Raw genomic sequence first — 26,812 nt, forward strand, 5'->3', positions numbered from 1 at the left:
GTATTGTAAAAAGGCAGTCCCTAATGTTTAGGATGGACCCAAAACCTTCCAAGGAAAAAGTCATGAGTAATCCTCCTATTCATTAACTAAATAATAATTCTTATTCTTCTTTTTCTTCCTCCTCGTTCTTCCCCTTCTTCCTCTTCCTCCTCTTCTTCACTCTTCACACATTTTTGGATGGTAAGGTCATACATGTTGAGTTTTGTTTGTTGTCTTATTCTCAAAGAATACATTTTTCTTCACAGCCTATTTGGCTGTGTTATTTGTTCCACAACTTGAAGAAAAAGAACGAAGTCAGAATGATCAGAAATAGGTAACACTTAGAGGAGCACTTAGCTCTTTTTGCAGATGACAATATCATCGAGAAATCTGTAAATACTGAAAAAATTAACATACAATTCTAGCAACACTGCAGGATATGGAAACAGAAAAAAGATCACATATACATTAACATTTTAAAAGAACATAACTTTTTTTTAAGTCATTGTATAGATGGTAGTTGGTCTGAACAAATCCTGAGACCAGGGTGGAGGTGATTAACCTTCTGAGGAGACAATAGCTCTCTGCAGGGTGCAGGCCTCACCGGGCAAAAGTCAGATTCACATGAAAGGAGCAGAAAGTATACATTGTGTCAGCGTCTCTAAACCAGGGATCTGATTTCATGAGTAATCTGGCAGTCAGGCGAAGGCAAAGTGAGCCTAGAGATCACTGGGCTCCCAGGTTTCAGTCTGACCTGCCCAGGGAGGTCCTCTTAATTTCCAAAAGGGGTCAGTCTGGTGGTGTTCGCAAACCTGGGCTCTTCTTCCGGAACCATGCTTCACAGAGCAGGGGCGGAGATATAGACACCGTCCAATCAGAGGCCACCAGGAACTGACGTCAGGGCACGCCCCTGGGCGAGCGGAAGCTCTTCCTGCTACATGGTCAAAGTAAATACGGCTCACCTGAAGCGCCGGAGGTACTTTCTGGGAATCTGTGACTTATAGCAACTGTGGGGAACTTGCCCAGGCCTCCGGGACACGGGTGAAGCCGGGAATGGCAAGATGGTAAGTACGACTCGGCCACGGGAGTCCGGGGACGACCTGGCACCTGCGGCCGCGGCCGTCCCGCTTCCGCCGCGGCTCACACGGTGCTCCCGCTTCCCCCAGGCTCCGAGCGAGGCTGGGGCGGCCGCGGGTCCCCTGCAGCTGCACTGCGCTGACCTGCAGCGGTGCGGACGCTGGATGCGGCGGCGGCAGGGACTCCTGACTTAGGGTGGAGTTCTCTGTCGCAGGCCCACTTTATTTCAGATTCGACCTCCATCCTCTCCGCCTAGCTCTTAATATTGGCAGGAAAGAAATACTTAGTTTTAATTGTTTAGGGCCACTTTCCGTGTCAGTGATCCAGACTAAGCACATGGAACTACTTGCGTACATCCTTGGGCTTTTCCCTCCTGGGGCATTTTGTGGACCCAGGCTTCCTGGGGGATTCCTTGGGTTGTGGTTTCTCTCTACAAACTTTCCTAGGTCCTTTCCACACGTTGCTGACTCTTCAGCTTACTCCAGCCCTTCCCCAGCTCGGTTGTGTGTGTGTGTGTGTGTGTGTGTGTGTGTGTTTTCTTTCGGCCACACCTAAAATAGTTTGAATATTGTAAGTTATGGGCAAAAACAATTAACGATATACCGTGACTTTAGACTCCCAGGCTCCAGAATTGTTAGAAATAAATGTGTTAAATCCCTAGCCCTTAGTGGTTTGTTGTAGCAGTTTGTGCTGTGATACCACTGTAACATCATTTCCTTGTTTTAACTGTAAATTATATTGTTCAGTTGTTATGATTTTCCCAGCAAACTGGCAGAAGTGTTTTACTTTTTTCTCACTTCATTGTGCCTGTGTGTAATTGATTCAGGTTTACATGACATTGCAGTTTAGACAGTCTGGGGTGGGGGTGAGGGATTGGAGGTACCCTAAAAGTGTAGTGGGTGAGAGATGGATGAAGATTTTTTATTAAAGTGTGAGTAGTGTTACAGTAGGCCATGAGTTGTGAGGAAAATGCAGACACCAGTGTCAGAACAGAGGTCATCACCAAGTCTAAAAGAGACAAAGGTTGTTGGATCAGTTAGTGAAAATAAGACCCGGACGCTCCAAGCAGGGGCCAGTGTAGCATGAGGCCTGTCTTATAGTAGAAGATAGCAGGATGGCCAGCTAATCAAGATGGCAAGGTGGGAGCAAGGAGAATTTAGTACCTTATCTTTGCTTTCTTTCTATTGGCTGATTTCCTCCTGACCCTTCTCTTAAAGCCGGAGGCTGTTTGACTGATCCTTACAGTGTTCCTAAGATGCAGGCCAAGGAAGGGTGGGGAAATGAGTATAGTCTGCTAGATAAATAGGTGCAAGCCTCACCAGACAGGTTTCTACTCTTCCTCAAAGACCCATCTCAGGTACCATGCATTTGGAAAATTATTGCATAAAATTTTTAAACTTTTTTTTTTTTTTTTTTGTCTTTTTGAGATAGGGTCTCCTGATGCAGTTCAAGCTGGCCTTGAGCTCCCTTTGTATTCCAGGCCGGTCTTGAACTCACAGTGATCCTCCTGCCTCAGCCTCCAAGTGCTGGGATTATAAATGTGTGCCACCACGCCTGGTTGCATGAACTTTTTAAAAGGCCTTGAGTCATTCCATTTCTCCTGTCCAGCCTCCAGCACAGTGTGTTAAAATTTTCACACTGAAATGAAATGAAACTTATATATCCCTTGACATGTCAATGAGAGTTAAATAAAATGGCATTTGAAGTTACAATGAATATCCACAAAATCTTGATCTTACACCATACAATGATTTTATTTTAGGCATAGTAATTCTAAATTGGATTGTGCACTGAGCAACACCAATGCTGTGGGATTATTGGGAAGGAGAAACAGAAGTTCTACAGCATGGTTCCTCTAGTAGAGTTGATCATCAGGTGGTAAAGTCCTACTTATGGGAAGGTGTCACCATTTTCTTGGCCTTTCTTTGCCAAAAGTCTGGTACCCTTAGGTGCATGAAATTTTTTAAGTCATCTGTTCTATTCCTTTGGCTATATCTCATCAAGTTTTGCCTTAGATCCCTGGTTGTGGGATCCCAAGCACTTGCTACACTGGCTGCCCCTCCGCGGTGCAGGGGAATGGGACAGTCACCTGAGTCCCCCTGACCCCAGGTTCTTAGGGGGGCAGCAGGGTGTGGGGAGGGCTTCTCCAGACCCACACAGCTACACTGAGGCTTCCCCAGTGGCCAGGGATGCATGAGGGTGTGCTCCTTCTCTCATCTTGTATGTCCACACCGGGACTCCCCTGATAGCAGCAGGCTTGCAGGGCTGTGTTTGTGTGATACTCCCGATGGGTGCTGGCTGCCTGCAGGAAGCAAGCCTTCCGATGGTGGTAGCAGATCTGGCTGTGTCTCATCTTCCTGCTCATGCTGGCTGCTTGTATGAAATCCAGATTCATTTTTCATTTCTCTTGTTTTTAGGGTGTGTTTGAATAGTTGGTTTTTGAAGGCATCATTTTCTTCTAGCTCTGAAATTCTGTCCTCACATTGATCAGTTTTGCTGCCCATACTTTCCGTATAATTTATAATCACAGGTTGCTGATTGAAACATTTTCATGAACTATAATTCTTTGGAAAATCGGTCATTTGGGTTTTGTATCATTTTATTTTTTTAATAGTGTAACAGCTTTATTAATATACAACTATCATACAGTTCACTCATTTGACTGTACAACTCACTGTTTTATATTCACAGTTGTATCATTTTCTGTAGCTCATCTAGGTTTTCATGAGTGTCCTCTGAAACCTACTGCAGCTTTTTGGTTGTTACTTCCATTATCTGTTGGTTTGTATCTTCTGTGATCCCACTGAGTACCTTTGTGCAGGTCAGTTGTATTCCTGGCAATACTAGACTGTTCTCAGCAACGAAAGACAGTGGCCTGTCATGGTCAGAGAGGACTTACTGTCCGTCCTTTCTTTCTTCCTTCCTTTTTTTTTTTTTTTTTTAAATCAAATCTTTATTTAGGTAACCAGTTGGTTATGTTCACCGCATTATATGAAACATCACAATATCATACTGGAAAATACTATCAATACAGGGTTGGATCAGAGTGGACAGTAGGAACAATAAACCATTTTTGCATTCTTCATTCCCTATCTTTTAACAACCCCCCAAGCCCCATAGGGGACAAATAGCTTGTAACACCATCATGTAAAGCATTTTAACTTACAAAGCTAAAATCTAAAGAATAAATAAAATATATTATGGCAGTAATTCCTTTGAGACCAAAAAAATCAGATATACAATAAATCAAGTGATCAGGGCAGCTGACTGTATTCAAATGTGTGGCTCTCCAGAAACAGTTTTAGGAAAATGTTACAGAAAATACCATGAATTCCATTTCACACAGGACCAAATGATGACTCATTAAACTACACACAAAGGCTACTACAACTTACTGAAACACAATTTAAACATATATGAAAATGTTTACAAAAGCATCCACAACATGTAAACCATGTATAAATGGATACATTCATGACCTTTGCCCCAGTAACTCTTAAATACTTTACTCTTCATGTTCAGCATTAGTCAGATTTAATACATGCAAAACTTAGAAGAATTTAAGAATTCAAAGTTACTGTAAAGGTAGAATTAAACTAAATAATCTTCAAGTACCTTATGTGACAACCACTCTGTACCATGCCCAGTTATGAAATGGAAGGTTACTGAACCCATGAAAATATCTCTGTAATATTTCCTTAGATTTAAAATAGATAATTTTAAATGTATTTATAGTAATTTCAATGTGATATCCTGAGCTTTTAAAATAACATAGTTAAAAATTATACCAAATTACATAAAATTTGTATCTTAAAAGCTGAAAAAATTAAAACTATAGAAACCCACTGTAAAACAAAAATAATCACAATTTACATTATAAAGGCAAATCTCATTTAAAAGAATTTGCCTTCCTCTTCCTTTCTTAGGGTTCTGTCCCACTGGGCTACATCCCTAGCTATTTTATTTTTGTAATCTTATGACATGATCTTGGTAAGTTGCCCAGACTGATTTTGAATTTGTGATCTTTCCTATATCAGCTTTTTTAAACTCTGAGATTACCGTATGTACTGCTACACCTGATTTCAAACAGTGGTGGGTCTTTTGGGGAGTTTTGGAGAAGGGAATAGGAAGGTTGAGACAGTGTCTTCCTGTACAGTGTGAGCAGGCCTTGAATTTACTGTGTATCCCAGACTGCTCTCAAAACTTGCGGCAATAACACTTGCCTCAGTGCTGAATTACAGGTGTGTGCTACCACACCCAACTTCAAACTCTTAAGTCATAAGTTTTTCTTGAGTATTGACATGATGTAGTTTCAAAAAGGAACTGAAATATGCCTTTTAGATCTTCCTTGTTAAGATTTAGGATTATTTTGCTAAGTGTAGTATAAATAATTTTTATTGTACCTACAGTTGTCAGAGGGAAATTGCTTTAATTTTTTTTGTCACTTCTATGGGCTCCCATAAAGACATTTAGAAATAAGTAGCATAATATTCTGATACTGTATTTTACTGTTCCTAAGAGGAAATCCTAATGACATAGTTTATGGAAATTTGCAGTTCCATGTACTCATAAAGTTTAGGGATCAGGGTTCCTACTTCAAGGCCAGACAGTGCAATATCACAAGAACCTTTTGTTAAAACACTGGTGTGTGTTGCTCAGTAATGGAATCCTTGTGTAGTACATAGGGGATTCTTTCTTTAGTACCACAGATAAATAAATATTAACACATACTCAGATTGAGCCTTAATCCTTAAGGCTATCTGTGAACTGCAGAAGTCTCAAATGAGTACTTTTATCACTTGACTCATTTCAGAGTTTTTTTCCCTTTGCGGTTCTAGAAATTTAACCTAGGGCCGCACACATAGTTGGTAAGCACTCTGTCACTGAATTACATCCCCATTCATACTCAGAATTGTCTTGGTTTTTGTGTTCGGTTGGTTGGTTGGTTGGTTTGGGTTTTGGAGACAAGAGCTTACTAGTAAGTAGTTCAGGCTAGTCTTGGACTCACCGTGTAGCACAGGCTGGACTTGGTGTGATTCTCTGCTTCGACCTCTGAATTACCGGATGCACCACTGCACTTGGCAGGGTTTTCTTGTATTGCCCTTGTGGGCCCCCAGTGTTCAGTCCTGCTGCCCTGTCCATGCCAGCAGCTAGAAATTTTTATATGCCCTGTCACACCCAAGTCTGAATGCTTCTAATGTCACAGAATACTTTGTAAAACTCAGTATTGGGGCTGGGGGTTTAGCTCAGCGGCATAAGCACCTGCCTTGCAAGCAGGCAGTCGTGAGTTCGATCCCCGGTACCGATAAAAATGAAAAAGACAAAAAAAAAAAAAACTCAGTATTTATTACACATTTTATCCCCCCCCCCCAGTCTCATGTTTGTTGGTGGGAATGGTTTTCCACAAGGTCCCTTAGAAGGTGTTTTATTTATTGTGCTATGGGAATTAAATCCAAGGCCTCGTGTGTGCAAGGCATGAGCTCTACCACTGAGCCACACGTCCAGCCCCTGTTGGTGAGAATACTTTTGAGGTTCCATTTGTTCATTTTAAGCATATCTACTTTGGGTCTGTGTATCATGAAATATGAAGTGATACAGTATATAATAAAGCCTGAAATGACAGTCTCATACGGACATGGTTGAATTGATTTAGTTTTTTTTCAGGGCTTTTTGTTGTTTTTTAGTTCAGGTTTTGGTTTGTGAGGGTGGGGGGTGATTTTTTTGAGACAGTGTCTCACTGTGTAGTCTAACAGCTATCCTCCTACCTCAGCCTCCTGAGTGCTGGGATTGCAGGCATGCACATCACATCCAGTTTGATTTAGTCTCTTTTTGTGTATCATTTTTTATTTCAAGGTGAATTGGGGTCTACCATAAGACAGCAATATGACATGTAGAAGTAAAGACACAGAAGTCATTTCTGTATGTTCTGTCCTGATACATTTTATGTACTCAGACGTGGTGTTGGGAACACCTTTGGTATTAAGGTTGCAGCTACAGTGCTGTCAGTCTAACCGTTTTCTTATGTCAATTTCTGGGATGTCTTAGCACTCAGTGGACTTTGAGGATGTGGCTGTGAGGTTCACCTTTGAAGAATGGGCTCTGCTGGACCCGTCCCAAAAGAGACTCTACCACGATGTGATGAAGGAGACCGTCAGGAACCTGGCCACCGTGGGTGAGGAGGACGACATCCCGTCGTTTAGTGAATTAGAGAACAAGCATTTCTTTTATGAAAACTGGAAAAACTATAATTTTTGAGACTAAATCAATGAGTCAAAGCTATTGAATAGAATCATAGTGTTCTGTAATTTCTAACATGTGATTTTTGTGGATATGAATTTTAGGGGGAAAATTGAAAGACCAGAGCCCTGAAAATGAGGAAACAAAGCAAGAGAGAAATCCAAGGTGAGGTGCACTCATAAAAGTAGACAATGACTATCAAGAAAATCTTCATAGGGGCTGGGGATTTAGCTCAGCAGCATAAGCACCTGCCTTGCAAGCAGGCAGTCGTGAGTTTGATCCCTGGTACCATAAAAACAAAAAAGACAAAAAGAAAATGTTCATAATGACTGCTTTTCCAAAGGAAGCAGGGAAAACAGTAAACCCAGATCTATTTTACATGTCAGAAGATTTTCATGAAAAGATTATATATTAAGATCATTCATGTTCCAAATGCTATTATACAAACACATGTATAAATATGTAATTTCGTATACAGGGGACTGAGCCCAGGGATTTCACTGAGCTATTTCTCCCACCCCGTCTACCTTTTGTTTTTTGGGACAGAGTCTCACTGTGCAGTCTAGGTTGAGCTTGAACTTGCTGTGTAATTAAGCTGCTGTGAAACTCTGATCTCCTGGTGCTCTGTCATAAGTGGTAGGGTTACAGATGTGTGACACAGCACCCAGATAGTCGAAGTTGTTTTCAATGTAGAGTTTTGGCCTTGCCGAGCTTCCCAGACTGGCTTTGAAATTGAGACCCTCTTGTCTCTGGGTCTTGAGTAGCTGAGGTTACAGCAATGGGCCAGTATGCCTACTAATGTTACTGCTTTAGTAATAGTACTTTTATAGAATATTATATATATTCACTTTCAGAGCAACCAACCAAGAAGAAAATCCATATTTTTCTCTAAAGTATTTAAAAACTAATTCTAGTACATGTTGAAAATATGAAATTATTGTTGTTTGAAAGCATTGAAAATGTGCTCTTCATTCTTACAGAAGTCATATGGTGGAGAGACTCTATGAGAGTAAAGATCATCAATGTGAAGAAAATGTCATCCCAATCCCAAATCTCAGTCTCACAAAGGAAACCTGTATCTGTGTAACACCGTGTAAAGGCAGCTTGTGTGGAAAAGTCCTCGTGCATCCAACGTTCCTTAGTGGAGAGCCGAGATCTCCTGTGCGGCATAAGCCACATGAGAGTAGGAAATACGGAGAGAAGCCCTATAAATGTAAGGTGTGTGGTAAAGCATTTGGTTATCACCAGTGGCTTCAGAAACACGAACAGCATCATACTGAAGGAATGCGCTACGGGTGTAAACAGTGTGGCAAAGCCTTCAGATTTCTCAGTTCTTTTCAGACACATGAAAGAAGTCATAAAGAGAAACACTATGAATGTAAAGGATGTGGCAAAGCCTTCTTTACTTCTGAAAGCTTTGAGAGACACTTGAGTGTACATGCTACACAGAAACCTTATCAGTGTAAAGAATGTGAGAAATCCTTTGTTTATCTCTTAACGTTTAAAATACACATGAACACGCACAGTGGAGGGAAACACTACAAGTGTAAACACTGTGGAACAACTTTTTCGTACTACTCAGCATTCAAACAACATGAAAGGAGTCATACTGGAGAGCAGCCTGATGAATATAATCAGTGTGGTAAGTCCTTCAGTGCTTCTACACATTTGGGACATACCGAGAAGAGTCACAAGATGGGAAAGCCTTACAAGTGCACAGTATGTGGCAAAGACTTTAAACATTTCAGTAATTTTCAATTACATAAGACAATTCATACTGGAGAGAAGGTTTACAAATGCCAGGAGTGCGGGTACTCCTCTGTTTATGTTCGGAAGCTTCAGTTACACATGAGAGTGCACACTGGAGATCGACCTTATAAGTGCAAGGACTGTGGCAAGGCTTTCAGGACTTCACATGACTGTCGAGAGCATCAAAGTACACACACTGGAGAGAAACTGTATAAATGCAAACACTGCGATAAGCCCTTCGGTTTTTCCAGTGCCCTTCGTAGGCATTTAAGAACTCACACTGGAGAAAAACCCTATGAATGTAAACACTGTGGTAAGACTTTTGCTTCTTCTGGTAACTGCCAAAGACATGAAAGAAATCACACTGGGCAGAAACCCTATGAATGTAAACAATGTGGTAAGACCTTCACCTCTCCCAGTTACCTCCGAATGCATATAAGAATTCACACTGGAGAGAAGCCCTATGAATGTAAACAGTGTGGTAAGGCCTTTGCTTTTTGCAATGCCCTCCATGTGCATGAAAGAACTCACACTAGACAAACCCTATGAATGTAAACAATATGGAATGGCATTTACTTTTTGTATTGCTCTCCAAATACATGAAAGAACTCAGTCTGCTGAAGCCTGGTGAATGTAAACAATGTGGTAAGTTGTGTGCCTACTGCAGAGACCTCCAAAAGCATGAAAGAACTCACGCTGAAAGCAATCTTATGATAGGGAGCAGAATAGAAGATAAAATAAGTGGGGAGGCCTTTTCAACTAGATGGCAGTACAAGATGGCGGGACAGAGGAGGAAGGAAAAGAGATGAGGGGAAAAGAATTGAAGGGGGAAATTTATGAAAATAGAACTTTTATAAGTGGAAAGGGGTCCAGGAGTTGAACAGGCCAAGACAGAAGCAGTAATAGATGAAAAATAAAGGATTTTCAATGTGTTACATGCATGTACTGACTCTGCATAATAAATGTAATCATTATATACTGCAAATATGAACTAATAAAAAATTTTAAAGAAAAACCTTATAAATATAGACAATGTGATGAAATCTTCATTTACTCATATGGTCTTTAATGGCCTTGCCTGTGAAAATAAGATGGTAGGGCCACCAGTTCATCCAGTTCAGTTTGAGTTGTGCCAGATCATTGGAGAGAAGCCCAGTAATTGTGAACAATATGGTGAGACCTCATGTTATTGAAGTTCCATTTGAGGAGAAGAAAGTCTCTACAGTAAACAATATAGTAAATTTAAGTATGTCTGTTATGCTATATTCCTTGAAAGGACTCATAAGAATCCCTGTGAACTATATGGGAAAACATCCATCACATGAGGCTTTATACTGGACAGGAACTCTATAATTATAATTATATAATCTTATAATTAACTTTGGTATTTCTTCAGACATCTTTGCTTAATTTGAAATCATAAGCCCACTCTTACAAAGAGAATTTCTTTTTTTCTACAGGAGATTTATCCCAGGGCTTTGATACTGAGTTATATTTCCATCCCTTTATTTTTTATTGAGACAAGAGTCTTACAAGTTGCCAGTTTACCCAGACTGGGCTCAGACTCCCTCAGCACTGCTATTACTGGTGTGCACTCCCACACCTGAGTCATTTCTTAGGAAGCTATTGATTGGCTCACCTCCTTAGAACACTGTGGGATTGCAAATCGGACAAAATTGTAAGCAAGTGAAAAATTGCCCAAAAGTGGTCAGTTTTAAACACATGTTGAATGTAAAGACCACAACTGGGTATACATGCATTAATTATGTTATAGAAAGTCAATATAGAGCATTTTCTTTGTAAGGCTATAGAACATTGCAAGTATACACTAATATTTGAAAGCTTTTAAATATAGTATCTTTATGTGTGGCATGATTCCATATGTGTTCTGTAGTTAAACATATAGGGACATTGACACATGCTGGTGATTCCAGCAGTGTTGGAGTCTGACAGGAATGGAAGTCTGAATGCTACTCAGGCAACTCAGTGAGATCCTGTCTCAAAACTAAGAAGGCCTGCAGATGTAGCTTAGAGTGGACACCTGTGTTCAAGTGTATCATGGTACACAGGTTTATACCACTGAACTGTGGTCTTAGCATGAGTTGACAAAAGAATATCAGTAGCCAAACTAGCAAAGCTTTAGTCCTGTTGTTCAAGAAGAGTGGCTCTGGAGGATCATGGAGTGCAGCAAGGCCCATGCTATGGACTAGTATTGCTCTTGGCCATTTAGGGTCCAGGAGAACATCAGCAGATGAAGAAGGGAAGATCTGTCTGCATCTTACCTGCTCCCCATTGCTTGCATTACCACCTGACCATTTCCAGTCAGAACAGCAGCATTATCAGTTTCTCCTAGGAGTGTGAAACTTGTGCACTGAGCATGTGGTACATGTAAAGTTCCTGTTGCTTACGAGAATTAATATCTGATATGAGTTATAACCCTTGTGGCTACAAATAAAGGTTAGTATTAGCATAGGATTGCACAGTAACTCAGTTGCTTGCTAACTCGTATCAAAGCCAAGTGCCAATCTGCATCTGGCAGCAAGCTTTATATCAGAATTCCACACTTATTTTAGTCCACACCTGACACATCTACGATTTTATTTGCCACCTACTGTACCTGTTTGTCACTGCGTTTATCTGTCTTATATTGGTTAAGCCTACAAAGTAATCCTATGCAAAAGGCTAAAAATCAAATATTCCTCCAGGGCATCTTTGACAAGGGAGAAAAGCCCAATAATAAGATAGCAGAAGACAAATGTTGCCAACAGAAAGCTGGATTTGACTACAATGAGTGTGTCCAATTCAATGCAAAAGAAAAAAAGTTACCACGAGGTTGGTTGAAAGATAAAAGTCTGATGTGGAAGCATAAAGTGACATAGACTGAAATTGAATGCTTAGCATGGGGAGAGGAGAAACCATTCTACTCCTGGATAATGGTACCGTAAACCCACATGTATGCCATCTGGGGAAAAATTGTTAGGAAAAGAGGCCAATCAGTTCTGCAGTGACAGCCTGGCAGTGTCTAAACTCACAGTCCACTATCCTCCCTCTGGGGCATAGAGAAGTGTGAGACACATTCATTCCAGGAATCCAGATGCCAAAAACAGAATGAGGTATAAATTAACTGCCACTAGGTCAAAAAGCAGTCCAACCATCTGTTGCATTCAAGAAATTCACCTAATCTTAAAAGGGATTCATAGACTAAAAATCAAAGAAGAGAAAATGTTTCATCTACCAGGACCCCAAAAGCAAGCAGAGGTAGCAGTTTTATTCTCAAAATAAACTTCAACCTAACACTGACAAGAAGAGGCAAAGAATGCAATATTATCTAAGGAAACAGTTCAACAGGAAAATATAAAAATTGTAAATATATATGTACCAAATAATGCACTTTTTTAGCATAGGAAAATGATGGAAACTTTGAATGAACAGTATAGTGTAATTTTTTTGTTTTTGTTTTTGGTACCAGGGATCGAACTCACGACTGCGTGCTTGCAAGGCAGGCACTTATGCTGCTGAACTAAATGAATTAAATACCCGGCCCCTCTACTTTTGTACCAGGGATCAAACTTACAATCTTGTGCATGCCAGGAAGGCACTTAGGCCACTGAGCTTAATCCCCAGCCCGAGGCACTTCCTAAAACACTACTGGCCGGGGCTGGGGGTTTAGCTCAGCGGCATAAGCGCCTGCCTTGCAAGTGTGCAGTCATGAGTTCGATCCCTGGTACCGATAAAAAGGAAAAAGACAAAAAAAAAAAAAAACACTACTGGCCATGCAAGATCGGTAAACACTAACACAAGCATAGTGGATGACCTCAATATCCCACTTTTACAAAGAGACAGATAAACTAAGCAAAAAGTCAATAAACATCAGGGCTGAACTATTAATAGCACAACAGATGCACATTGGAAACAATGTTAAATGAAATACACCAGACAAAATGAAAGATGGATCCAGTAGCTGATACATGATACAAAGAAGGCTAAAATTAATTGAAATTTATCAAAAATCAGGAGATAGTAGAAATAGCTGTTTACTGATATAATGGTCAAAAATTTTCCAAGTAAAAAATATACACGTAGGGGCTGGGGATTTAGTTCAGCGGTATAAGCACCTGCCTTGCAAGCAGGCAGTCGTGAGTTCGATTCTGGGTACCAATAAAATTTTTAAAAATTTTAAAATATATAGATATATAAGTGAGCCCCGAATAGCCATAATGGGAAAGAACTTTTCTGTGACACATCATAGTCAAAATCACAAATCACTAATAAACTAAAATTTTAAAATAGAGATTAATAATAAAGTGCTGAATTTATGTGTCAACAACTGTACCCTGAAGAAAATAGAATACAACCTCTTCTGAGCACCTTCTCGCACATCTTTTCCTTTTTAATTTTATGTATGTATTTTTTTTTTTTTTTTGGTACTAGGGATCAAACAGCCTCACACTTGCCAGCTAGGTGCTTATGCCACTGAGCTAAACCCCCAGCCCCATCTTTCCCTTTATAAAGAAGAAACTGGCGTACTTGAGGTCTCATCCAGGGAACCCTGACACGCTCAGTGAGGGCTCTGCTACCTTATTTACGTTGTGTAAATTGGATGGAATTTTTCAAAAGCAGCTCTTTTGTATAAAAACTGGTACAACTGTGTGTGTCCCATTTTCTGCTACCAACCATTCGGAGAAGTCCATGGCATGTTTCATATCATCTGATTTTCATGAGGATGTCATAGTTCTGCTTGTAGTGTTAACCTAGTATCATTTCCTTTTATTTTCTTTGATAAAAGGACAATAGGTGACACAAATAATGGCACTGTAACAGTTTTCTTTTGGGTGTGTTTGTCGTTGTGGTATCAGTTACACTGTTAGAAGTCAGGGCTATAATTCATAATGTATACAATTAAAGGTAGTAAAAGGCATTTAGATGTGGTGGTATACGCCTCTACTCCACTCACTCACTTAGGAAGTTGAGACGAGATGATCATTTGTCCCAGGGCCCAGGTGTGGAATTTTTTTTTAATTTTAATTTTTTTTAAGGAAAGACTAAACAAAACAGAAAATGGGTAGAAATAATACATATGTTCAGAGAAAAACAGAAATCACTAGTTGATGTTTACATACTGTCCTTTTACAATTAGTTGTTCAAGATACAAAAGTGGAACATATAAAGTGGGAATTCAAATAGCGAGACTGCAAACAGTTCTGTTCAACTCTCCAACAAAAACTTAGTAATATGGTTGTCAATCCTATACACTTAAACATAACATGCAGTTATCCATATCTTCATTTATATTGAGATTAAGCAAATTAAAGCAGGCTAAAGTCATTCTGAACAAAGAATAATAGTATGACTGGATTTCACATCATGACACTCCAGGATCAGCACTGGGTACTGTAGTGTCTTTTTTAATTTTATTTTATTTAAACAAAGACTAAACAAAACAGAAAACAGGTAGAAATAATACATAGTTTCAAAGAAAAAATAAATAGTAAAAAATCACTAGTTGATGATTACAGATTGTCCTCTTACAAATAGTTATTCAAGATACAAAAGTGGAACATATAAAGTGGGGATTCAAACAGTGAGACCAACCAGTTCTGTTCAACTATCCAACAAAAACTTAGATATATGGTTGTCAAGCCTATACACTTAAACATACATGCAGTTATCCATATCTTCAATTATGTTGAGATTGAACAAACCCAAGCAGGCTAATATCACTCTGAACAAAGAATAATATGACTACTGGGTTTCACATTATGACACTCCAGGATCAGCACTGGGTACTTTAGTGTCTCTCTCTCCTCAAAGTATCTGTTCATTTCATCATTTGTCATAAGATCAGTTCTCTATTTGACCAAGAGAATATGAAAAAAAAATAAGATCAGTTGTCATAAACTATTTATAGATTCTACACATGCATGAGTCTTAACATGTATTTTTATTCTTTCTATATTAGAGGGAGAAACAAAACAAAGCAAGATAAAACAAAACATATTCCTATAAACACATGAAAAAGACCATTATACAAGGAGTTCTACCATAGTTCCTGTGTTGTCTATTATCTTCAATAGAATTGGCTATATCTTCAAACATAGTATAATTGAATATATAAGTACATAACAGTATTAACAAAAACACAACTTTGTATATAGTATAAAATTTCAAAAGCAGGCAGTTATCAAACCAGAATGTGTATCGTAGAATCTTGTTAGGTGTGGAATTTTTTAATCATGGTATACTTAGACCATGCAATATTGCCCAACAACTAAAAACAATAAAGTAATGATAACACAAACTTCACCAAATTTATGTTAAACAGGAAAAAGAAATGAGGGGGCTGTGTATGGCTCCAATTCCATGAACAGAAAAACAAATGTATCGTGATGAAAGTCAGGACAGTGGTGACTCCTGGGGATAGGGCAACAGACTCTGAAATGTTTTAGTTTTGACAGGGTGAATGCATGCTGTAGACATAAAATTAATCAAATTGCAATGTAAGATGAACTTCTGTGTCATAACTCAATTACAACAATTCTAAAGCACAAAAGAGCCCCATAAAATAGCATTCAAAATAGAACCAAAAAGAGTCAAACTTCAGCTACTAACATCTCCCACATGGTTACCTTCACCAACTCGCCTTAATTTGGGCCTCAGATTCCTCATATGCAGAATAAGGGTGACAATACCTACCTCAGGATGTCACTGTGAGGACAGATGCAAAGCTTTGAGGAGTAGCTGGTTATGTTAAGTGTTAGTTATCACTATGAGGAATGGTTGAATGTTCATTCTAAGGCTAATTTTTTTTTATTGTTGGTATTGGGGATGGAACTCACAACCTTGCACTTGCCATGCAGGAGCTTATGCCACTGAGCTAAATCTCCAGCCCACTAAGGATAAACTTGTAGGGATAAAAATTGCAATTTTTACTGGAAATGTATAAAATGTCAAAATGCTTTTCATTTAATTACATTGCTTCAAAATATGTCCATAAATTTAAAAATTAACAGAATTACAAGGACTATTCAACAACCCACAATCATGGTAAACAATAGATTATAAATCTGTAAATGGTTTTTTCAACAAAAATTATATGCTCAATCTAATGGGCATAGGCAGAATATAATGACTCAACCACTGTTGAATGTTTACACAAATTGATATATACTAGTGCACCAGTGAGGAACTGCAGGAAGCTGAAAGAGGCCCACTCCCTTTCTCCCCACCCTTTAAAATCTTGAACCAGTAAACACAGTTTTTGTGTTTGTATGTGTTTGTTTGAATGTAATGAGACACACAGACTAAAGAACCCAGGGCTGGTGAACTCATACAAAAATCCTAATTATATATATCTTTAATTTGTTTTAAGATTACGGAAGCAAGAAGGTTGAGATTTCCGGCCACCCTCTCTTTAGCCTGTGGCTTTTACCCTGATGGTTACCCTCATCTAGCTTTGGATTCATACCTTCTTGAAGATAGAAGTGGAGATGCCTGGCCAAATTAAATCACACCTGTGCAATGTCTTTTGCCAGAATCATATCCAGTATCTTCTAACACTTATACCATCCAAGACTGGGCAACACGGCCTCCTAGCCAGAAGACAGAGGGGTTTTAATAGTGCACATTATCCAGGTGAACAACGACAACAAAAAATAGGTCCTTTTGTAAGGTAGGGCAATTTTAGTTGGCAACTAGCAGATCTACCACCAAATACTTAAAATTCAGTAACATAAAAACTATATACTCTACTTACTATGTAATCAAGTTAGAAACCAAACATCAAAAAGATGATTAAGAAATCACCATGTTACATGCAGGAACTTTCACATCCTAAGCCTAGAAGAGGGTGTTGGTTACATACAAGTATGTATCTGTTAAATGTATCCAACTGCAGTTATGATTTATGCATTTTGCTATAATTATATCTCTATGAAAATATATCTGTGTCACGGGGAGAACATGGCGGACAGACAACAGCAACTACTGAACGCTCTCTAAAGGCTCGGCTCAGAGGCCAGGAATGATGCGGACTAAGGAGATACGAACCAGTAGAGATATGCTCTGCTGACTCAGGAACGAACTGGGCTGAGAGAATCCAACTTGGAATACAGTCCTGGCGCTAAAATAGGAACAGAAAAATCTCGGTGTGGAGGCTCGACTCCGCGCCATTGGAAACCGCGGTTTGGATTTCCCGCTGCCCAGCGGCCGGCTGCCTCCATAGTGGCTCGGCAAGGAGAGACACGCAGAGGCTTGGGAACGGGAGTCTGCGAACGGAGTCGGAAACGCGACGGACAGGGAGGAAGGCTGACTGGTGGCGAGGTGAGCGAGGAACTGACTCCCTACCGCAGTTTGACTCCAGCGGAGGTTTTTCTGGGCGCGGGCAGTCCTGTAAGAGCAGGGCGCGGTGGCAACTGCAGCCGCAAGTTTCCCTCTCGGACGGGATTGGTGAAAGGTGCCTGGCCGGAGGGACGCTGCTCGCGGACTCCCTAGGCTGGCCTAACCCAGATCCCAGAGCCTGACAGTGGCCCGGAGGAGCGACCGACTCCCGTGTAGGCTGCCTCCTCCGCAACTCCCTGGGGCGCAGCGGTGAGCGGGAACAACTAGCCAGCGCAATTTGATCAAGCTGTGGCTGACAGGCAGGGAAGCCGGGCCTCCTGTGTAAGATTACATTTTATAAGGAACAGAAAATATGGGGAAGGGAAGCAACGAAAAAGGCTCCTCGACCCCCAATCCTGAGAATCAGGCAGTGGACACTGCACCAATATACATTAAGCGCCATTTAGAGAGCCTCATAGACCAATTCAGGAATGAAGTTATCAATGACCTGAAGCTAGAAGTATGCAGAATAGTTAGAGAAATGCTAAGCACCACCCAGGAAAAATCAGATGGTGGAATGGAAGAACAGAAAAAGAGGGGAGAATTGCTTGATGGAGAAAACAGAGAAAGCATTGAGTATGTGAAGCAGGTGCAAAGGGACTATCAAGAAATTAAGAAGTCTACCCAAGACTGGCATAACAGCTTGAAAGAAACTAAGGACAGACTATCTGAATTGGAGGGCAGACTTGAAACATGGGAGAATGAAATGAAAAACTTCTTAAAAATAACAAAGAAACACACAGCAATAATACAAAGACAAGAAGATGATAAGAGGAGCCATAACTTAAGGATTAAGAACATAAAAGAAGAAGTAGGGACACAAACAAGTGAACTACAAAAGCTACTCACAGAAATAATCCAGGAGAATTTTCCTAATTTAGCAAAAGGTAAAGATACTCAAATGTATGAGGCATACAGGACCCCAGCTACCTACAACCCTAACAGAGAAACACCCAGGCATATAATAATAAAAATTCCAGAAATTCAATACAAGAACAGAATATTAAAAGCTGTAAGAGACAAGAAACAGATCACTTACAAGGGAAGACCCATCAGAATTACAGCAGATTTCTCTTCACAAACCATCAAATCACGAAGAGCATGGGGAGAAATAATTCAAGCTTTGAAAGATAATAATCTACAGCCAAGATTGAGATATCCTGCACAACTGTCCCTGGAAATTGATGGAAAAACGAGGTGCTTCCAGGATAAAGAGGAACTGGGGGAATTTGCAACCACCAATTCAACCCTACAGAAAGTATTGCAGGATATTCTAAAAAAAGAAAAATACAAAGAACCCAGAAATAGGGGCGGGGAGGCCACAACGAATGGAGCAGAGAATAAAATGAAGAAGACAAACTGACAGCTACTGACAGAAAAAGAGCTCAACAGAAATGAGACAGAGAAGATTGGATGATAGGAACAGCTTTTTTTGGAGAAAATGACATCTTAATAGGTAATGCTGATTTAGTACCATCTTGTTTTGAAGTCTCATCTAGCTTTTGTTCTTCTGTCTCCAATGGTCTAAACAGGTTGTATCTTATTGGATTTTGTTAAGTACGATAGTATAAGAAAAAACCTTTTAAAGACAAGGAGATTATACAGAGACCATTGTTCATTTTCTGTTAGTCGATTCTAAATACTCTATAATGCTGTCATTCTCTTAAATGGATTTACATTGTTTTGATATACTTAATACTACAGTATATGAAGTTGTACTCAAGGACTTCAGGGAGGGAGTCAATATGGTAACTATTTTTGGGTCAGGATTATCTGGTGGTGAAACACTATTCTGCTTAAATGGTTATGTTTTGATCTGCCCTGTTTCGCTGTTATGCCCTCTTTTTTCTCAATCTCCACTCCATTATTTACTTTTTTATTTTTATCCATTTAATTAAAGGGAAAAATATAGCAGGATATAATATAGTAACCCACTTTGACTTTCTATTATCTCGATTTGAAGCCCTGTGTTACTCTCACCATCTTGTTTTTGACTGAGGTTCCTCTATTCTGTTTTGCTGGATAGTATCAGGTTCGAAAGTTTAGGCATCAGCTGAGAAGATAATGAGATTCATTATAACGCCCATTCTCGTTGACTTTTATCTACTTTTGAAGACCTACAATGTCTCCAATGTTTTGGTTTTGTCGGTTTTATTCTTTACGGTTTTGTTCAATTGTATTACAACTAATGATATAGGCAATTCTATTAGAAATAGCGGGAGGCATTATGGTAACCATTGTTGATCACCTTGTATTATGTTTTTATATTATCTATTATGTCCACCCTTTTGACTTGACCGATTCTGTTCTGTTATGTCACATTTGGTTTTACTCTCTTCCAAAAAAGCAACAAGAACCGTGGGAGCAATGAAACCCAAAATGTGTAATAGTCACTGTACAAAAGAGAGGAAAAGAAAGTGCTCTAAACTATATAACTGCATGTATATTTAAGTGTATAAGATAGAAAATGATATCACAGAGTTTTATTGGATCATTGAACAGAACTGTCTGCAGTATCATTGTTGGAATGTCCACTCTACAAGCTTTAATTTTGTGACTTGAACAATTATTTCTAAGATGGCAATATGTAATCCATTAACTAGTGATTTCCTACTGCGCATTTTTTTATTCTGTAAATCTGTATAACTTGTACCTCTTCACTGTTTTTTTTTCTTTCTTTTCTTTTCTCCTTAAATAAAAATTAAAAAAATATATATATCTGTGTACTAGAATTAAATTCCAAATAACTCAAAGGCGGGAGAACAATAATGGAAATAAATACAGTATTAGAATTAAACCAGAAGGAAACATACAGCCATCCCTCAGTACCCACAGGGATGTGTTCCAGATACCAGAATCCAGGTGCTCTAGCCCCTCACACACACTGGTGTGTAGTATAATCTATGCACACCTTCACATCTCTGGTAACTGGCACTAACAGAGTGTATATGCTGTGTAAATACTGTATTGAAGAAAAGTGTATCCAGTATTCAGTAGAAATGCGACTCTGTCCTGTGATTTTCAGTAAGAAATCGGATGAACACTGATGCAGACCCTGCAGATCCCGGGGTAGACTGTACAGGACAACAGAGACACGGCTAAGTTGGCCTCACAAGAGACAAGTGGAGCCCAAACTGTTCCTTAACTACCAAGGAGCCCACTGTAGGTCTGTGACACTGACAAGGGCAGGCCCCTTGCCGGGTGCTCTCCTGCCCACTGCTGCTCCTCCTGTGCACAGGGAGTGATGAGCTGTGCCTGAAGGCTCTCTCACACTGGCTGCAGGGGTAGGCCTCCCCACCATGAGGGTTCTCACATGCACCGTGAGGTATGAAGACTCTAAAGGCCCACATTCCTGGCAGGAGTATGGCTTCTTTCCAGTGTGAGTTCGCATGTGATTCTTCAGGTTGGAGAGGCAACTCAAGACCTGCCCACAGGTCCCACACTCAAGGCTTCTCCCTAGTTTGGATTCTCTTGTGCACATTCAGGTGTGTGCTGGTGTGGAAGGGTTTCCCACACTGCTTGCACTCATAGGGCTTCTTCATATGGGTACACAGGTGTGTGTTAAGCAATGAATGCTCCCTGAATGCTTTCCCACAGTGGCTGCATTCAAAGGCTTCTCTCCGATGTGTGTCCGCATGTGGTACTGACAGACGATGGTTGATTGAATGCTTTCCTGCAGTCCTTACACACATAGGGCTTCTCTCCCATATGGCTCCTCTGGTGCAAAATCAGGTTGAAATTTCTGGTGCAAGTTTTCCTACACTGACCACATTCAAAGGGCTTCTCTCCAGTGTGGGTGCTCAGGTGCTGCCACAGGTTGAAGGAATATTTGAAGGCTTGCTGGCCTTCCTGGCACTCAAAGAACTTTTCTGCCATGTGCATCCTCTCATGTCTCAGGTCAGAGCTATAGCAAAAGGACTGTTCACACTGGTGGCAACATAGGTTTTATCTACACTGTGGAAGTACTAGTCACAGAAACAGGAAGAAATTTCATAGATTGTGAGAGGAATTATGTAATAATAAATTCAAAAGATAGAAGTCATGGGGAGACAACTTGCTGAGACAGGGTTCCATGAAGATTGGTACTGATTGGAACTGATGTGGAAGGGAAATACTAACCATGCACAGTGGGAACGGCTAACGCATACACATGGAAATACTTAACATGAAGACAGAGAAGGCAAGTACTTTTGAGGTTCCACAGCTCTTCTTTTGGCTCCAAATATAATGCTAGACTGGTTTTGCACAGTGGATCCGTTCACAGGAAAGACAAACGGTGGGCTGCCAAGGCCTGGTCATAACACCAGGGCTGATATTCTCAAATCCTCAGGGGCTCTGGAGATGGTTAACATCTTTCTGCATTTTGATGGACACAGCAAAGCTCTTTTACTCAGGAACTTTACTGGGACACAGAAAATACCAAGCTACCTGGTCCCCAGAACCCAGGGTCTGGCTCAGAGCCACTCTCCAGAAGCCCAGAATCCTGGTGAATCCTGGGAAACAGCAGTAGACAGAGGCCACTGGACTGTAACATGTCATGGGGCCAGACTCATCTGTCTCTTGATTTCCACCCCTACACAATTCCTGGAATCCACAGTGGTCTCCTGAGAGTATGAAAGAAGCCATGAGGTGAGCCTTACCTATAGTGGCCAGGGTCCTGGAGTTTTCCAGCATCACGTCTCTGTATAAACTTCTCTGAGCACAATCCAAAAACACCCATTTTTCTGGACTAAACACCACAGCCACATCTGCAAATGTGACTGGTTTCTAAAATACCCACCCATCGTGGCTTGGCCAGTGACCATACCCCCAACCAAAATGACATATCCTGCCTCACTGTAGGGACCAGCAGACCTGAGCATGGAGGTGAAGAGGAGAAATATCTGGTAAATAAACTCAGCCTCATGAGACCATGAAGCCGGAACCGATGACAGCTTGCATCCTTGCTTTGTCTCCCCTCTTGGCTCTCAGCAGCTTAAAGAGGGCCTGAATGACAGGATAGGACCATTACTTGGGCAGCATGAGGTCCAGCTTGTGGTAGGCTGGAGGTCAGCCCTGTGTGTAGGTTGAAGAAGGTCCAGGCAGGTCATGTAAATGAATTAGTCTAGCCTCTGCACAGCAATGCTCTTGAGGGGCTAAAAGGATCATTTATTTACCCAGAAACAACCGCCCTCCCCCCACCTCAGCTGCAGGACAGCTCTTGACTCCTCAGGCCTTTACCACCATCTGCAGGGCTAATGTAGCCCCAGGCCATGCTGTAAGAAAGGGATGGATGAATCACCACCTGGCAAACTCTGCCAAGAAGAAATGGTCCCTCCACTTTCAGTCAATACCTGCCATCCTTCCACACTAGGCAGCCTTCCTCTGGCCCAAGATGGATAAACAGGCAACCCCTGATCATCCTTCATCTCTCTGCACCCTCGCCTCTCTCTCCTGGTGGCAAGTTTTCCCCTTGGTATGTAAGGCTGAGCCACATCAAGTGCAGGATATCATGTGTGAGTTTCCTACGGGTGATGTAACAAAGAACCGCAGAAACTTCTCTCATACTTCTGGAGGGCTGGAGTCCAAGACCAAGGTTTTGACAGAGCCACACTCCCACTGAGACTCTGGGTAGAACCCTTTCTAGCTGCATCTTAGCTTTTAGCAGTGGCTGCAGACCCGTGGGGCTCCTTGGCTTGACCTGCATCACTCCACCTGCCACCATCACCACCTGGCCTTCCCGTATGTGTCCTCATACACCGTCTGTCCTTTAGTGCTCACCCCTGTGACCTCATCTGAATTTGCTTACATCTGACCTAGGAAATGACTATCCTATGTCTGCTCTATCACTGTGCTTTGGGAGAAGATAACTGTATTCAAGTTTTATGGGCTTATGTGATAAGGAACCATGACAACTCATACTTTGAGTCCCCTACCTAACCTGATTTTTATGATTCACATAATAAGATGAGTGACTTTTTGAGTTGAAGTTAAATGATTTTAGGACACAATGAAACACATTGAAACTGTGGGGATTTATTTTGTATGCTGGAAGGACATAAAAGTTTGGAGGGGCCAACTTTTGTGGATTGAACTGTATCCCCCTCCTGAATAAGAAATCATAATCCTCAGTACTTCAGCATGTGATCTGATTTGAAACAGGGTTGCTGCAGATATAACTAGTTCTGATGAAGTCCTAATGGGTCATGGAGGGCCCTTAATGCAGTATGAATGGAGCCCTCTAAGCAAAAGAAAAGAGCCACAGAGACAGACACCGAGGGAGGCAGCCATGTGACCATGCAGGTAGAGAAGGATTTGTCCAAAGCAAGCACTGGCAGCCAGCACCGGAAGTCAGAGAGAGGCAAGAAGGAGCCTCCTCAAACTCCTGAGGAAGTGTGACCCTGCCATGCCTTGTTCTCAGACAGATGAGAAAGAGGAACAGAAAGCCTTCCGTCCCCACCACATCCTCCATGTCAGGAAGTGGCATCCACCCATGTATAATCATAAATTTCACCCCTCTGGGACTCAGCAGACCCCAACAAATACTACCAAAAAATCTCAAAATCCAGATGACGGCGCCACATAAAATACCGGCTCAAGTCCCCTCTGTCCCGCCTGTCCCTACTGTGGCTAAGACCTACACACTTTTGTTTTGATCGACTTAACTGCCCCTCCTTGAGGTCCCTCCGCAACAGGAAGTGCCTGTCCCTTCTCTCTTCTAGGACTCTCCCTTTTCTTACCAACTATAACCAGACATGGCTTGATGAGTTATTTCCCATCACCCTTAGTGTGCTTGGCGTGTACATGCTCTGTGTCACCCGGTAAATGCATGAATACATGAACCACCAATTTATCTCCACTCGAGCTCCTGTCCATGCCTTAAACCATCCTACTCTTACCTACAGAGAAGAACACATTTGCATGGCAGGCTGGACTCTAGTCAGCCCTCGGCTCATGTCTGGGATATCAATTTGGAGAGCCCTCCACACCTCTACCCCCCACTGCTAAGGGGGGCTCACTCTGCTTATCCCCACAGGGGGACACATGCTTAACCATTTTGCTTCTGTGAGTCTGGAATCACATACACGCTGCACAGGACCATGCCCAGTGGAAATTGCAGGTGCTGAGTCCCTTTAATGAGCCTGCCTGCAGCTGGGCACAAAAGTTGCCACAATTGGTGTTGGAGAGATGAAGGGTGTCCCGTGTGAAATTAAATGTCCCCAAAAGTTAGGTGCTGAAGGCTTGGTCCCTATCTGGTAGTGCTATGGGAGGTGGTTAGAACTGCAGAGATGGGGGAGAAAGTCAGGTCAGTGGGGCATGCCTGGCACAGGGACCTCGGGACCTGGCCCTTTCCTCTGTTTACTTCTTGGCCACCATGAAAGGAGCAGCTTGCCTCTGCCACACGCTTCCACCATGACACACTGTCTCACCACACACCCAAAGCAACAGGCCAAGTGGCAGTGGACCAATACCACTAACCAAAATAAACACTCCCTTAAATCTAAGAATTACACACTGTCAGGAACATAACAGGGCTTCTAAACACAGGACTTCATGATACTGTGAACTGGGAAGAAACTGTTCAAAAAATGACAAACTGTGATGGAGAAAGGAAGAAAGGGAAAAAGAAAAATATGTATGTGTGCACAAGATAGCAAAGATAGTTATACAGCTAGGTTTTATTTACTTCAATGAAAAGAAAGATTTGGGCTAATATTGTGTGGACAAGATATCACGCCTGTATCTGTATCTGAGTAGCTACTGTGAAGATAACAATATGTAATGTATTAAATATTGTAACTGTCCTATTAGCCTGTTTGAAACTGTTTCATTGTTATTTTTATCTTTTTTCCTCTTTAAAATAAAAATATCTTGCCATTAATCATAAAATACTATTGGTCTGCTGGAATCAATTTTCTTTACCTATTTCTCAGGAGATATGGATTTTAATGTCACTTTTTAAAGGCTCAGGCCATTAAAATACAGCCCATTTCTAGTAATTTGACGGTAATTTTCAAAACCAATATAATTGTGTAATCAACTTTAATGGTGTTCAAACTATTCTTGATAATGAAAGAATTAGACCACTGTCATCTTAGCCAGGTCATGACTAGTTTAAGCCTCAAGATGTGTGGGCCCTCATCAAGAGTTGGGAGCCAGGGACTGGGCTTAAGCTCAATGGCCAAGCTCCTGCCTGGCCAGCGTGAGGCCATGAGTTCAATCCCTGGAACCAAAGGAAAAAAAAAAATGGGAGCGAGAGAATCAGAACTGCCACTGCCACCAGATGACCAAGATTTACAGGTCCTTATCAAAGCACTGAGCCTTAGCAGGTAAACACACGTAGATTGTCTGCCCAGTGGTCAAAGGTTACAAAACAACCCTGATTTAAGACAGCCACTACCTCTATCAAAGCACATAGCTTGTTCTAGTCTAGCACCAAATGGCCCCTCTCAGGTTTTAACCTCATTAAAGCCTGACCTCTACAATGGACCTCACCTTCCTTCATTTTTCTGAATAAATTGTTTACAAAAAAATAAAATATTATTTTTCAATATTAGAAAATATTTAATATTGGCAAGAGAGGTCTGGGATGCCTCTCTCTTTTGTTTTGGCTTCCTCCTAATTTGCTTTCTTATTTTTAACTGACAAAATCTGTTTATGTGTATTTTACCTTATGGAATGGCTCCCTGGAGCTGAGGGACATATGCATGACCTTACACACTGAAGGCCTTGCTCTTTCTTAATCAAAAGACCACTGGCCAAAAGTCAACTAGGAATTCCAGCCCCAAAGCTTAGCAAGCACCTTTCCCCTGGAGGGGACAGATGCTGACAGACAGCTTCACGTGCTCTATACTACAGGGCCTGCAGTCAGAGGAAATAAGGGGTGGGGGACAAACTCAAGACAGCAGGGCCTTCTGACCACATGTCCCACACAAGCACTCACTCTCTAGAAGCGCTGACCACCCATGGTTAGTGACACCCAGCATGGGCACCAGTGTCACCACCCTCTGGATCTGCACAACCGCATTCCGTCCCTGGACAGAGGGGCAGGGGCCACAGGTCAGTCACATACCCCTGCCAGGGGGTGCATTCACACCCACCTGACTGGTGCTGCTTTGGGGAACACATGTACATTTCTGAGATTTAGCCGTTCCTTAAATACTAAGCCAATCACTGTGACAGAATCTCAACTCCTATGGTGGAGAAAATGATGGAACAACGCAGGGAGTGAACGGCCAGCAGGTAGAGCAGCAGTGAGGAGCGGTGGACCTGAGCGGATGAGGGGACTAGCAAGTTACTCACAAAGGAAGACTTCTGTGGGGGCTGTGGTGTGAGTGTGATTTCCCCGGAGATTCCTGGGCTGGAATTTCACCTTATGTGGAAGCTGAGGGAACCTTCAGGAGGTGGCGTTTAG

The 26,812-nt window shown here is 41.4% G+C and overlaps 1 protein-coding gene and 1 long non-coding RNA gene across 3 annotated transcripts in view; one reads left to right on the plus strand and one right to left on the minus strand.

The window, feature by feature from the left end:
* The first annotated feature begins 863 nt into the window (after positions 1-863).
* LOC100732010 (zinc finger protein 709-like) lies at positions 864-10,075 on the plus strand. The gene is made up of 4 exons (XM_063228415.1): positions 864-1,043; positions 7,102-7,228; positions 7,398-7,458; positions 8,274-10,075. Exons 1-4 carry the CDS (start codon positions 1,041-1,043, stop codon positions 9,589-9,591), a joined length of 1,509 nt encoding a protein of 502 aa, XP_063084485.1. The 5' UTR covers positions 864-1,040; the 3' UTR covers positions 9,592-10,075.
* A 3,705-nt stretch (positions 10,076-13,780) lies between these two features.
* LOC134471007 (uncharacterized) overlaps positions 13,781-26,812 on the minus strand; it is a 31,659-nt gene continuing 18,627 nt past the window's right edge. For both annotated transcript variants that reach the window (XR_010040325.1, XR_010040324.1), the window contains one exon: positions 13,781-17,696. This is a non-coding gene — a long non-coding RNA (uncharacterized LOC134471007). The remainder of the gene's footprint in view (positions 17,697-26,812) is intronic.

The sequence above is a fragment of the Cavia porcellus genome, unplaced genomic scaffold (genome assembly GCF_034190915.1).
Source record: "Cavia porcellus strain 051 isolate PalLab524CR breed Dunkin Hartley unplaced genomic scaffold, mCavPor4.1 scaffold_17, whole genome shotgun sequence".
NCBI classification, from domain to species: domain Eukaryota; kingdom Metazoa; phylum Chordata; class Mammalia; order Rodentia; family Caviidae; genus Cavia; species Cavia porcellus.

Coding starts and splice junctions, on each gene's coding strand:
- LOC100732010 (XM_063228415.1), top strand. Junction 7,229..7,397: donor CAGGAACCTGGCCACCGTGG/GTGAGGAGGACG, acceptor TATGAATTTTAG/GGGGAAAATTGAAAGACCAG. Junction 7,459..8,273: donor AAGCAAGAGAGAAATCCAAG/GTGAGGTGCACT, acceptor TCATTCTTACAG/AAGTCATATGGTGGAGAGAC.